Source organism: Sparus aurata, chromosome 23 (assembly GCF_900880675.1).
Source record: "Sparus aurata chromosome 23, fSpaAur1.1, whole genome shotgun sequence".
Taxonomy (NCBI): domain Eukaryota; kingdom Metazoa; phylum Chordata; class Actinopteri; order Spariformes; family Sparidae; genus Sparus; species Sparus aurata.
In genome coordinates, this window is record NC_044209.1 from 13,502,950 (window position 1) to 13,518,192 (window position 15,243).

The 15,243-nt window shown below is 44.7% G+C and overlaps 1 protein-coding gene and 1 pseudogene across 1 annotated transcript in view; both read left to right on the forward strand.

The window, feature by feature from the left end:
• Positions 1-2,120: 2,120 nt before the first annotated feature.
• On the forward strand, positions 2,121-2,794 carry LOC115576108 (Ig heavy chain V region 3-like; annotated as a pseudogene).
• A 3,701-nt stretch (positions 2,795-6,495) lies between these two features.
• The window catches only part of LOC115576153 (obscurin), an 82,048-nt gene continuing 73,300 nt past the window's right edge, over positions 6,496-15,243 (forward strand). The window contains exons 1-2 of the mRNA XM_030408624.1: positions 6,496-6,556; positions 6,658-6,961. Of these exons, the coding sequence (XP_030264484.1) occupies positions 6,514-6,556; positions 6,658-6,961 (347 nt within the window). The 5' untranslated portion in view covers positions 6,496-6,513. The remainder of the gene's footprint in view (positions 6,557-6,657; positions 6,962-15,243) is intronic.

Genomic DNA, 15,243 nt, shown 5'->3' on the forward strand with positions numbered 1-15,243 from the left:
ATTAAACCACTCATGTCAACACAAACAATGAAAGTTGTTGATCAGAAAGTAAATTCTAATCATTGGTGGGTGGTTTAACATGTGACAATAAAACATTTTCAAAAATGCTCATGGATATTCTCTGATTATTGAGAGGTACTGAACAGCAGATCATTGACCTCATCTGTCCAATATACTTGTGGGGAGTAACGAGAAACCATGATGCTGAGACAAATTACACTTGAACTGATTTGAATAAATGCCATTTTTTAAATGTGAAGTTTAATTAATAGAAATGTGGGAAATGTTTCCTCTCTGTGAGGAGGAGTCAATGCAAAACTCAGATGTCTTCCTCTTCTACTTATCTGACTGCAGAAAGGATGACAGACTCTGACAGAATCTGAACCAGTGGTTAAAAGGCCTGGAGAATCTCACAGATTGACCTGTACAGCCTCTGGATTCACATTCAGCGACTACTGGATGAACTGGATCAGACAGGCTCCTGGAAAAGGACTGGAGTGGGTTGCTGCTGTCTGTGGTGATCGTAGTAGCTATCTTCTACGCTGAGTCAGTCAAAGGCCGGTTTTACCATCTCCAGAGACAACAGCAGACAGCAGGTGTATCTGCAGATGAACAGTCTGAAGATTCTGCTGTTTATTGTGCTCAAGAGACACAGTGACTGGAGTTGTTGAGCAGCTGTACACAAACCTACAGAACTAATCTTATCACCATAATCTCACATGATAATGTCATCACTTCAAGCAGTCCAAAAACAAAACATATTAAAATGTTTTGAGAGCCATTTATGTTTGATTCCAAAATATTGTAAGTATTGCTAAACATAGATATTATTAAAACACCTCCTCAGATAACAGTATCTGAACAACAAACAGCTTTTGTGTAGTTAAATGGTTTTACAAATTATATAACTGGAGATTTAAGTCTTTTTATGATGCTTAGTTCGCTGAGTGTGTAGAGGAGGTTTAGATTATAATATGCACAAAGTCTTGTGAACACTGTGGACTGAGAGAATAGATAAAGGTTCATCCCGTCTGTCGGCTGTACACTTACTTAAAGCTTTGCAACATCTGTTTACTCTTCTTAAATTTGATAGAAAAGATCCCTTTCACACTCATTATTTGGGAAATAAGTGTCAGGCAGGAGCAGGCACATGAACGGGAGCATGGACAAATACAGAGGCGGACAAATACATACAATGACCAGACAAGGAGTGAAGGGAACACACAGACTAAATACACAGACACTGATGAACAGACGAGGAACAGGTGAGGAGAGAGGGGAGGGAGGAGGCCAGGTGTGGTAATGAAGGGGAGGAGCACATGAGAGAACATGAAGGGAACAATACAATAGACAGAGGGAGCCAGAGGGAAGAACATAGGAAAATACACAGGAGAACTTAAAGGAAACATGAGGGCATGGAAAAACAAAAGACACAAGACAAGATACAAAGAACATGGAAATCAAATACAAGAAACCACAAGACAAAACCAGACAAGAACAACAGATCTACAGTCATGACAATAAGCAACAAAACATTCTTCTGTGCAGTGTTGCAATTAGTTTACTGCATATCATCATCAGGTTTCAGTTACAGAGTTGTTTATTTTCTTGTGAGGCTCCAAGTTTCTCATCATAGCTTCAAACATCCACTATTGAATACTGAAACCTTCAAGGGACAAAAATAAGGAAAAAAATATTGAGGATTTCATTATAGCATTCATATAGATTATGGTCTTAACTTCACTCTTATTTTCAGGAACAGAAAATAAAGAAATATATAATTCATTAAATCAATGAATGTTAGAATTATAACCAGATTAATACATATTATGTCTGTCATGCAGCTAATATTTCTTTTGATGATTCGTTAACTTAAAAAAAAAAACGTGAAAAAACAATTCACATGAGGATAAATGAGAAAGAAATGTTCTGTTTAGGATGTGATATTGAAACCAACAATCAGCTACATTAAAACATGAACATGAAATAAATGATACAATTAAATAAAAATCTAACACAGTGTGTGTAGATGAGCCACTCCCTCCTCATGTTGTCCTGATGCAAATCTTCAGTCTGTGCAGTGTACTTCTGTCCTGCTGACTGCTCTTGTACTTTGTGTGGAGCATCAGAGGTCACATCTCCAGCCTCAGGATGATGAACACACTCACTCTTCTGCTGGTTGCTCTCTCTCTGCCCTGTGAGTTCTCCTGCTTCTTGCTGTTTTATCTTCTATCACACAACATGGACTGATGGTCAGTCAGTGATAGCAGAAAACTTCCCAGATGACTGTCTCACTTTCTTCTGTGGCTCCTCTCTTCTTTCATCTCATCAGGTTGTACAGGTCAGAGTATGGAGTCCATTCCTTCCAGTTCAGTAGTGAAAAAGCCTGGGGAGACTCTCAGTCTGTCCTGCAGGGGATCTGGCTTCACATTCAGCTGCTGCACTATGAGCTGGATCAGACAACCTGCAGGAAAAGGACTGGAATGGATCGGCGTGTCTACAGCGATGCAAGTAGAACAGATTATGCGAACAGTGTGGAAGGACGGATAGAAGTCACAAGAGATAACAGCAACAGCATGGTGTATCTGAGGCTGTCCAACTTAAAGCCAGAGGACTCTGCTGTGTATTACTGTGCCAAACACACACACTGGTTAAAGGAAGCAGAGAAGCTTTACAAAAACTCCACAGAACATTTGTTTCCAAAGACCTACAGGTGGCAGCAGAACATATGAAGTCAGATGACACTAACTAAGGAGAGTATGACAGTGACTCTAAACACTCACACATACATACATGCATCATATGAAAACAACAGCTGATGTTGTGGTTTGTGACTTCCTGTTTCTCAGTGTTTCATCTAACATGTGTTTTTCTACAACAAGGATGGTTTATAATGTTCCCATTATTAATGTTTAACAACAGGTGATGAGAATATATTTGAACATTTACATGATATATCCAGTATATGAATGGACCAACACATGAATACATCTTACTGGTGTGTGAATAAACATAATTATTAAATCAATTCAGACAATTATTCATTATTAAAAACATCTCACTGAAAGTCTTAAAATGTATCACATAATATGATGATGTCATTGTTGTTTTGTCCAGAGGTGTGTGAGATGTGGTGTGTTTCTCTGTGAGGAGGAGGAGTCGATGCAAAACTCTGATCTCTTCATCTCTACATATGTGTTGCAGAGTGAAGGACAGAGACTGAATCACTGACAGACACACTGTAGACTGGACAGAGACAACTGGCTTTTACAATGATCACACCTGATTATTTGGTTGTTTTTCTCATCCTGTCTATTAACTGGGCAGGTAAGAACAATGATTGTTTTTTCTGACAAGCCTCCTGCTACAAAGACAACATGGCTGCATTACAGTAACTAATGAGCTGTTTAACTGTCTGTAGGTACTGAGGGTCAAAAACTGACTGAGTCTGAACCAGCAGTTAAAAGACCTGGAGAATCCCACAGACTGACCTGCACATATTCAGGGTTTGGGGGCAATTACTGGAACGTTTGGATCAGACAGGCTGCTGGAAAAGGACTGGAGTGGGTTTCTACTATCAGTGCTAGCAGTGGTAGCATCTACTACTCTGAGTCAGTCAAAGGCCGGTTTACCATCTCCAGAGACAACAGCAGACAGCAGGTGTATCTGCAGATGAACAGTCTGAAGACTGAAGATTCTGCTGTTTATTATTGTGCTCGACAGCCACAGTGATTGGAGTTGTTGAGCAGCTGTACAAAAACCTACAGAACTCATCTTTACTGGACTATAAGAGCATGAAGTATTTTATATCATACATTATTATATTATCATTTGAAATCTGTTCCTGAGACATATTGATTGCAAACATTAAATGAAACAAAACACAATAAAGATTATTTGCCCAAAGACAGCACAACAATGTGGTCACTACAAAATTAAACATTTCCACAATTTTAGAGACAATACTGTTTCGGAATTTTGTGGAATCTAAATGAGTCATAATATGAAGAGATATGGAGAGCCTGTATTCACACAAGACTGTTTTTTATGTATTTGCAGTATTCACAGTATTTTCCTGTGAAATAAAGACACTGGAACCTGGACGGACACTGACATCATTGTGCAAGTTTGCAACAAGTTTATACATTTTGGAGATAACATTTTTCTGAAAGCTTCAATAGCTCAGCAAACCTCCAGAGAAGAACTTCCAGAGAGAGACCATCAACTCCTCTCCAGCAGCGAGTGTTTGAGTTGGAGCTCGGCTACAAACAGCTGTGGAGGTCCCAGGGTCCTGTGTGAAGAACAGGCCACAGTGATGCATCGTGAGCTGCTCAGCGTCCTTTAGCCATGTGCTGGCAGGGCGCTGAAGCACTGGAGGCCGTCCAGGGTCAGAAAAGCAACCCTCTAATAAGGGTCTTACAGTGAGAGGGACCACTTCATTTTACAGTACAGTTCTGTTGCAATGTACCACAAATTACCATCTAAGTAAGGGTAACAAGCCTGTAATAAGGGTCTAACAGTGGGAAATAAAGATACATTTCCTGGCAGCTCCTGGCAGCTTCAATAGCTGGTCTAATGTTACTGGGGTTGGATAGTGACATGGCTTTAAATGGTCTGATGTGTTACGTCTAATTAGCGTATTGTTTTGTGTAATTTGACACAAAATACGGCCTGTTACGTCTTATTGGCGTCTTGTTTTTGTTTAATTTGATACAAAGTACAGCCTGTTACTTCTTATTAATGTACTGCAAAATAAAGTGCGACCGCAAATTTTATGATGTCATGTCATCGTCTGTGACTGCTTTATCCCTTTATCAAGGGGTCACAGGGTTTGTTGCTGGAGCCAATCCCAGCTGTCTCCGGGCGAAGGCAGGGTACACCCTGGACAAGTCGCCAGCTCATCACAGGACCCTCAGGAGCAATTTGGGGTTCAGTATCTTGCTCAAGGACACTTCGACATGCAGCTCAGCTCAGCTTGGGGGAGCGGGGATTTGAACCAGCGACCTTCCGATCACTAGCCGACCTGCTCTACCCGATGAGCTACAGCTGCCCTTCAAACTTCATAATATAAGATGTAATTGTTATTTAAAAGATCACTGACATATAGACTATCTAACAGTCTGAAGACTGAGGACACAGCAGTGTATTACTGTGCAAGAGGAGACACAGTGAGAGACAATAACAGGAGAGTCATACAAAAACCACTTCCTCTTCTAATTGAGTTGTGCTGCACAAAGTCACAGAGAATTAGAACAGAAACAAAAAGTCTGTTTTGTGTCTTTTTCATTGGAAGTAATTTTTAGTGGAGATGTAAAAACTCCAGGGGGAGAAACTTCTTATCATGAAAGAATGTTTTTTGGTTTTGTGTCTCCTGTTTAATTTGTGTAATGACATTGTAACTTACTATCCCTTACACTTGCCCTACTTATACAGTATAATCAGATCCTGGGTGTCTGGAGGTACAGAAAATAGAATCGAGACTCTCCTGATAATAAATAATGAGATAAGAGATGATAAACGGCATACCAGCACCAAACCAGCACTGACCAGCATAGACCAGCGTGGAAATCAGGCTGGTCTATGCTGTTTTTTTCAGCACTGCAGTGCTGAAACTTAAATTAAATACACATACTAAGCAAAAATAAGACAAAACACTAAACCAGCTAAACATGCAAGGTGTTTTCACAAAGTCACATTTCTGATACTATCACTGGCCTCTGGTGAATACATGCTTCTGAACTCTTTACAAACTGTTTTTTTCTTCAGGTGTTTGCAGTGAAACTCTGAGTCAAAAGTTTGAACCAGTGGTGAAGTGACATGGAGAATCCCACATACTGACCTGTACATATGCAGGAATATCAGATGATGATGCTGATATCAGCTGGATCAGACAAGCTGAAGGAAAAGGACTGGAGTGGGTTTCTCACATTTCTGCTCCAAGTGGAAGCACTAAACTTTATTCCACATCAGTCCAGAATCCATTCACCATCTCCAGAGACAACAGCAGACAGCAGGTGTATCTGCAGATGAACAGTCTGAAGACTGAAGATTCTGCTGTTTATTATTGTGCTCGACAGCCACACTGAAACAGGAAGGAGCAACGCTGTACAAAAACTCAACATGTCAAAACAAGTCAAAACTTTACTGTCAGCTTTGAACAATTACAGAAATAAACCACAGTTTATCAACACAATCAGAGAATCATCATCTAAATAAAACTGTTTTCAGACATGTACTTATATTCTACTACTAATATTCTCTTATGTATATAATTAAAAAAAAGACTCAAATCATATGAACATTGTCTTACATATGTGTTAAAATTATTGTTCACAAAACAACTCCAAGCTGTGACTCCTTGTAACTGGACAGTTGATGCTCCTTTTATATCCTGTCAGTGTCCTTCTCTATGCAAAGTGAACTTCCTCACAGTCTGCTATAAAGACTTGATATCATGCTGTCAGCTGCAGCAGAAGAAGAGAAGCTCCCATCAGATCACCTTCAATACCAACCATGTTCTCTGTAGCTCTGCTGCTGCTGCTGGCTGCTGGATCCTGTGAGTCTCACTGAGGCAGAGACACTGACAGTATGATCACAGCACACTGACTGTTCACTGTTATTACACTCATTCAATATTCAACATGTTTTCCTCCACAGGTGTGAAGTGTGAACAGCTGACACAGCCAGCCTCTGTGACTGTGCAGCCAGGTCAACGTCTGACCATCACCTGTCAGGTCTCTTATTCTGTCAGCAGCTATGCTACAGCTTGGATCAGACAGCCTGCAGGGAAAGGACTGGAGTGGATTGGGATTGCACGTGTTGGATACAGAACAGACTACAAAGATTCACTAAAGAACAAGTTCAGTATCGATTTAGACTCTTCCAGCAACACAGTGACTCTAAATGGACAGAATGTGCAGTCTGAAGACACTGCTGTGTATTACTGTGCCAGACAGCCACAGTGAGAGACACTAATAGGAGAGTCATACAAAAACGTCTTCCTCTATTTACCACCACTGGAAACATTCAGTTCTCCTAGTATCACTTTTTTGTGCATAACTGTCAGTCATGAAAATTCAGAGTTGTAACGCAATATTGAATTCTTATTTATCTAAACTGAAATGTTAAATTCAATTGCATATTTTTCACACAGTCATGAAAATAACCTTGTTTTGCCATCCAAGACCTCCCAGAAAACTTCTGAAATTAAGAAATTGTATAACTTTTAAAAAGTTATTAAACTAATAAAATCCTGTTAAAGCAGTGTAGCCCGTGAAATTAGAAGCCAGACAGCACACATTTACTTCTGGGGTTTGTTTAAATGCAAGTGTGTTGCTGACAAAAAAATTGGAACATGTTAACAGTGTCACCGTTTGTGGCAGCCTTTTACCAAAATAATGAACACAAAATTCACAAAATACAAAATACAAAAATACACAAAATACAGCAGTATGGCTAATGACCAGAGGTGGTCCTAGACCATTTGGTGCCCTCTGCAAGCTTGACTGATCCCCAGTTGACTGCGCCCCATCCCCATGAGAAGAACAGGGCCAGGCTGGAAGCGGGCGAGGAGCTTGAGATAAACATGCGGGAATGAGTTATCAGCAAACGGGCATGCCATGAGAGAGTGTCCCGTAATATGATCAGGGCAATGGAGAAACAAATGTACGAGTGACAGCAGAGATGAGGAGTTTGCCACGAGTGCTGGTCGGCTGAATCTTTTCCTCCGCCGCAACAACTTGCAGAAGACAACTATTGTCCAAAATGATGCCAGAGAATTCACAGAAAAGCTTGCGAAGTTTGTGACATTTTCATCCCGGATTTTTGAGAGGAAGGAATTAAACGCCTGTCCCAAATTGCCGCCTGGTCCGAAATAAACGTCTGGTCTGTTAAGTGATTGAAACAAATAAATGCCCCGGCTATTATTAATTTTCCCTTCGGTGTGAGAGACACTATTGTGACCACGGTGGGAATGTTTTATAAAAAATATAAAAGAAAAAAAATCTACATCTTTGTTATAACTTGGACGATAAAAATAAGCATTTTCTGTTTATCTGTGCAGTATTGATTTAGTTCGGGAAATTCTGAGACCGCGATAAAACATTACCGTCAGCTCAGACTTCACTCATCTGGGACTATAAAATCCTTTCTGTTGCTAGGTCGTTACTATGGGTTGGATTATTTGCTGGAGTGGTAAACTACGTTCCATTACACATATGAGTCTACTAATGTGACGGATTTTGTTCAGTTATTAGTCAGACCCCATGTGTTTCCATGGAAACGTGACGCACACTCACAAAAAACATTCAAATTTGAGAACAAATTGTCCATCAACATGGACATATTTTGATTATACATTTTATTTTTGTTGGTATTAGTTGTATAATTGCAATATTATCCTCGAGGGTGTGCTTTAACGTCATTTGAGCACTTCAGTGCTGCTTGCGGACCGCATCACTGTCGTGCTCAAATGACATTAAAGCACACCCTCGAGGGTAATATTGCTTAAACGTGATTCTTTCACCATTGACTAAGGTGAAGTACTGGTGGTGGCAACTTCTTCCAACATCTCACAGAGGAAAGATGAAATCAGCTGATACATGATACAGCCTTCTCCGAACCAACTCTGTTCTCATCAGGTCTGTTACATGAAGAGGCCAGTCAGCAGGATCAGCTGAAGGTGAATTGCCAGTGTTTGCTGCATCTAGAGGGCACATGAAGCACACTTTCTCACCTTGTATTCATGATAACTTACTACACACACACACACACACACAAGATATAGAATAAATATAGTGTCAGTGTAATGCTATTGTGTGACTGCAGCATAAAGCAGAACCTGATATTTTTTAACATCCTTGAGCCAACTGAGATGAATAAAACAGGACAGATAAGTTATTGTTAAACATTTTTACATTCATCAGGAACACACCTGAGACACACCAAGTGTGGAATCAGTGGTGCAATTAATATGAGCAGCTTGCACTCACGTGGACATCCAGGCTCAATGGTTAGAGGCAGGGTGAGGTTGGCAGGAAGAGCAGCATGCTCTTGTAGTGTCTCCTCTGGTGGCTCTTGGTCCATAAACATAGAGAGTTTAAACGATGCAGAACCAAAGACACACAAAACACATGCAACAAAAAAATGCTGCAAACAACAAAATGTGTTCCTGAAGCTAGACCAAACTAGCATATCCACCGAGTGTGCATTTAACAGGCTTAACAGGCTATTGTTGTCATGACTGTAGATCTGTCTGTTGTGTTCTTGTCTGGTTTTGTCTTGTGTTTTCTTGTATTTGATTTCCATGTCTCTGTATCTTGTCTTGTGTCTTGTTTTTCCCATGCCCTCATGTGTCCTTTAAGTTCTCCTGTGTTTTTTCCTATTTTCCCTCTGGCTCCCTCTGTCCATTGCCCTGGTCCCTTCATGTTCTCATGTGCTCCTCCCCTTCGTTATCTCACCTGTTGGTCCACCTCACCTGTTCCTCGTCTTGTCATCAGTGTTTGTGTATTTAGTCTCTGTGTTCCCTTCACTCCTTGTCTGGTCATTGTTCTTGTCAGCGTCCGTCCGTCCATGCTCCATGCTCCATGCTCCAGTTCCTGTTCCTGTTCCTGTTCCTTGTTCCCCCATGGTATGTGTTTTTGAAGTTTTGCATTTTGCATCTTTGATTTGAACTTTGCCTTTTTCTTTGCTACTTTGTCTTGCTGTTTTTGGTTGATACTTTGCCTCCTGCCCCGTTTTGTCTGCTCCTGTTTTTGTATTTCAGCTTTTGTTAAATAAAAGCTCGCCTTTTGTTTCCCCACGCCTTGCCTCTCGTGTGTTACTGCATTTGGGTCCACCTTCCCCTTTCCATAGTCTTCCCTAAAACCCCGACCTGACAGAATGACCAGACCACGTAAAATGGACCCAGCAGATTTCAGCAAACAGATCATGGTCATTGAGGAGAAACTATGGGGAAATCTTGACACTAAAACAAATGTAAAAGAAATGCTACAGGTTTTAGCTGAGTTCAACAGGGACATATTTGACAGGCCTTGGTTGTGGGCGGTTCCATACGCTGTGGAGCTAATAACTGAAGTGGCTGACCTCAGAAGAACTCTGGTTGCCCAACTAAACAGCCGCAACTCCCAGTTAGCTCCCAGCTTTCCAGCCCAAACTGGCGCCTCAGTCTCAGCCCCAGCCTATACCTCAGCTCCATCCCCAGCCCATGCCTTGGCCTCAGCCCATGCCTCAGCCCATGCCTCAACTTCAGTCTCAGCTGAAGTGTCTCCTTTTTGTGGAACCCGGCTGGCCTACAAGGCCCCACCGAGAAAGCGACGAGCCCGTCCACGTCCTGGCTCCCTGAAGTCAGGCTCTGGGGTCCCAGCCCAAACTCATGCCTCGGCTCCGGCCACAGACCACGCCTCGGCTCCGGCCACAGACCACGCCTCGGCTCCGGCCACAGACCACGCCTCGGCTCCGGCCACAGACCACGCCTCGGCTCCGGCCACAGACCACGCCTCGGCTCCGGCCACAGACCACGGCCTCGGCTCCGGCCACAGACCACGCCTCGGCTCCGGCCACAGACCACGCCTCGGCTCCGGCCACAGACCACGCCTCGGCTCCGGCCACAGACCACGCCTCAGCTCCGGCCACAGACCACGCCTCAGCCACAGCACAGCTACCAGCCCATGCCTCAGCTCGATACCCAGCTCCTATGTTGGCTGCCTAGCCGATGCCAGTTGGGTCATCCCCTTTGACGGCATGGCTGACAATAGTTCCAGCTGGCCCTCAGTCGGCGGCCCGGTCGACACCTGCCAGTGGCCTTCAGTCGGCGGCCCGGTCGACACCTGCCAGTGGCCTTCAGTCGGCGGCCCGGTCGACACCTGCCAGTGGCCTTCAGTCGGCGGCCCGGTCGACACCTGCCAGTGGCCTTCAGTCGGCGGCCCGGTCGACACCTGCCAGTGGCCTTCAGTCGGCGGCCCGGTCGACACCTGCCAGTGGCCTTCAGTCGGCGGCCCGGTCGACACCTGCCAGTGGCCTCCAGTCGGCGGCCCGGTCGACACCTGCCAGTGGCCTCCAGTCGGCGGCCCGGTCGACACCTGCCAGTGGCCTCCAGTCGGCGGACCTGATGGCGCCTGTTCCTGCCAGTGGCCTTCAGTCGGCGGACCTGATGGCGCCTGTTCCTGCCTGTGGCCTCCAGTCGGTGGACCTGATGGCGCCTGTCCCTGCTCCTCGGTCGGAGGCCCGGCCGAGGCCCGTCCCTGCACCTCGGTCGGAGGACCGGCCGAGGCCCATGCCAAGTCCTGTCCCTGCTCCTCGGTCGGAGGACCGGCCGAGGCCCGTCCCTGCTCCTCGGTCAGAGGCCCAGCCAAGTCCCACGCCAAGTCCAGCGCCTGCACCTCGGTCGGAGGTCCGGCCGAGTCCCAAGTCCAGCGCCTGCACCTCGGTCGGAGGTCCGGCCGAGTCCCAAGTCCAGCGCCTGCACCTCGGTCGGAGGTCCGGCCGAGTCCCACGCCAAGTCCAGCGCCTGCTCCTCGGTCAGAGGCCCGGCCGAGTCCCACGCCAAGTCCAGTGCCAGCTCCTTGGTCGGAGGCCAGTCCGAGGTCGTCTGCCGCCAGCGACCCTTTATTGGCTCACAGGCCACCAGCTCCCTGTGAACCTCTGTTGGTGGTCCGGCCAAGGCCCAGGAGGGTTTCCCAGTCAGCGATCCGGCCAGCTGACTGCTGACTAGGGGGCCTGGGACCCCCTAGAGGCCCACGCCTTCGCCTTCGCCGCCGGCCTCCAGAACGCCTTCGTCTTCGTCGCCGGCCTCCAGAGCGCCTTCGCCTTCGCCTTCGTCGCCGGCCTCCAGAACGCCTACGCCTTCGTCGCCGGCCTCTAGGGGGTCCCAGTCCACGTCCCCGGCCTCTAGGGGGTCCCAGTCCACGTCCCCGGCCTCTAGGGGGTCCCAGTCCACGTCCCCGGCCTCTAGGGGGGTCCCAGTCCACGTCCCCGGCCTCTAGGGGGTCCCAGTCCACGTCCCCGGCCTCTAGGGGGTCCCAGTCCACGTCCCCGGCCTCTAGGGGGTCCCAGTCCACGTCCCCGGCCTCTAGGGGGTCCCAGTCCACGTCCCCGGCCTCTAGGGGGTCCCAGTCCACGTCCCCGGCCTCTAGGGGGTCCCAGTCCACGCCCCCGGCCTCCAGTGGGCTCCAGTCCACGCCCCCGGCCTCCAGTGGGCTCCAGTCCTCGCCTCCACCCTCCTGTTTGTTTGGACCTTGGCCCTCCTCCTGACCCCCCTCCACCCTCCCAGCCTCACTTGGACTCATGTTTTGAGGGACATCTTGGAGCTGTCCCTTGAGGGGGGGGTACTGTCATGACTGTAGATCTGTCTGTTGTGTTCTTGTCTGGTTTTTTGTCTTGTGTTTTCTTGTATTTGATTTCCATGTCTCTGTATCTTGTCTTGTGTCTTGTTTTTCCCATGCCCTCATGTGTCCTTTAAGTTCTCCTGTGTTTTTTCCTATGTTCCCTCTGGCTCCCTCTGTCCATTGCCCTGGTCCCTTCATGTTCTCATGTGCTCCTCCCCTTCATTATCTCACCTGTTGGTCCACCTCACCTGTTCCTCGTCTTGTCATCAGTGTTTGTGTATTTAGTCTCTGTGTTCCCTTCACTCCTTGTCTGGTCATTGTTCTTGTCAGCGTCCGTCCGTCCATGCTCCATGCTCCATGCTCCAGTTCCTGTTCCTGTTCCTTGTTCCCCCATGGTATGTGTTTTTGAAGTTTTGCATTTTGCATCTTTGATTTGAACTTTGCCTTTTTCTTTGCTACTTTGTCTTGCTGTTTTTGGTTGATACTTTGCCTCCTGCCCCGTTTTGTCTGCTCCTGTTTTTGTATTTCAGCTTTTGTTAAATAAAAGCTCGCCTTTTGTTTCCCCACGCCTTGCCTCTCGTGTGTTACTGCATTTGGGTCCACCTTCCCCTTTCCATAGCCCCCCATTTAACCCCCCAAGCCTGACAATTGTAAGGCTCATGGCTCATGACAGGCTGTAACATGGACATGTACATTATGAACATAAACACATAAATGCTGGATTACGTTTCCGTCTCCGCCAGTGAGGGAGTAAGTGCACGCTCGACGGATTGACTAGTTTGGTCTAGCTACCGGAAGACACGGATGTCAACAAACAGGTAAGTAGCTGCTTGCACAAACACACTGTTTTAACTACTTTTATTCAGTTTGAGTCATACACGCTACAGTGCTGTGTTGTAAGGTGTCTGCTGATGTTGCATAACTTTTGGTGTGAGATGTGGAGCATGTTAAGACGCTTAAAACCCAGTGTAAAGTTCTGACCCCATGCTGTTAGCGTTCAATGCTAAATCTCCTTTCACGGAGCTCTGTAATGGTTTGACCAAATGTGTTCGCGTCTTCGGTACTGGCAAGTCAAGGGTAGCTTGAGCAATGAAGCTGCATGTTTAAATCGACCGAAGTTCTCCTTTAATGTGTCAGATGTCTGAACAAAGAATAAGATTTCTGTGTTTAGGGAATAAATGTGATTGTGATGTTAATACTGACTGACATTTTACATAAACTAAAACATGTTAGACTCTTGAACATTGATTCAAAAATGTTGATAAATATCTCCAGTCCAGCTGTTTCCTCCCTGTGAGGAGGAGTCAATGCAAAACTCAGATGTCTTCCTCCTCTACTTATCTGACTGCAGAGAGGATGACAGAACAGTGGACACACAGTTTAACATGATGGACTTTAGGACAGGACTGCTGCTGTTAACTGTCTGCTGGGCAGGTGAACATCTACACTGATCTTAATTTTAGATTACTTTGATTTGTGTTGCCAAGGTAATGAGACACGTATTTTTTGTCTCAACAGGTGTTGATGGTCAGACTCTGACAGAATCTGAACCAGTGGTTAAAAGGCCTGGAGAATCTCACAGATTGACCTGTACAGCCTCTGGATTCACATTCAGCAGCCAATACATGCACTGGATCAGACAGGCTCCTGGAAAAGGACTGGAATGGCTTGCTCGGATCTATACTGCTAGTGGCAGCACTTACTACTCTGAGTCAGTCAAAGGCCGGTTTACCATCTCCAGAGACAACAGCAGACAGCAGGTGTATCTGCAGATGAACAGTCTGAAGACTGAAGATTCTGCTGTTTATTATTGTGCTCGACAGCCACACAGTGACTGAAGTTGTTGAGCAGCTGTACAAAAACCTACAGAACTCATCTTTACTGAGTTGAAGGAGCCCAAGCATGAAGTATTTTATATCATACATAATTATATTATAATTTTAGATCTTTTCCTGAGAAATGTTGATAGTAAACATTAAATGAACCAAAACACAATAAAGGCCAAAAGACAACACAATAATGTGGTCACTGAAATAAAACTACGAAATTAAACTTTTCTACACATTTATAAGCAATGATGTCTCTGAATTTTGTGGAATCCAAATTAGTAGTCAGATGACAAATAATGTTACAGTTTCTTTCAAAAAGTCACTAGAGGGCAGTCGGTAACAAATTTGTCTCTCTTCTGTTACTTGAAGGAGACTCTGTGTTCTCATTAATATTCACTGACTGACTCTCAACACTCAGATGTAGTTTTTGCACTGATAAAGGGAGATAAAGACACATTCAGCAATGAAAAAATAAAAGGAATATAATTAATTTAATTTCAAGTCATTCATAGTTCATTCAAATGTTCTTCTTTTTTTCATTTGGAACTTCATTCAAATGTTCAGTTACAATAACACTGAATGTATAGTGGAGACAAATGTGTTTTAAAAGTCATCTAAATAAAGAATTGAATAAGAACACATATTTTGGACTACATTTTCTTTCCCATAATGTTTGAGAAAGGTATGCCTTATGAGCACTTCAAAAGAAGTTTCAGAAAATCAACATAACAACAAAAGAAACAGCATTTGTTGCTATTTTTTGTCTCCCCCTCTAAAATATAATTAAGAATATCCCCTTTAGTGGCACTGTGCAATTGATCAAATGTTGTGAAATTCATTTGTGGCTTCATAATGAAGGTCAACCAATTTTAATCATGTGCTTGTCTACCTGTTGCACAAATTGTACTGAAACATGAAAAGGTTCTGTTGGAGCAATGACTTATAAACAATGAACATTCAGTTCACCAGTTTCACCAAACAGTAACTGAGATCCAAGTCAAATTCAGTTCCTCCCTGTGAGGACGAGTCAATGCAAAACTCAGATGTCTTCCTCCTCTACTTATCTGACTGCAGAGAGGATGACAGAGAAC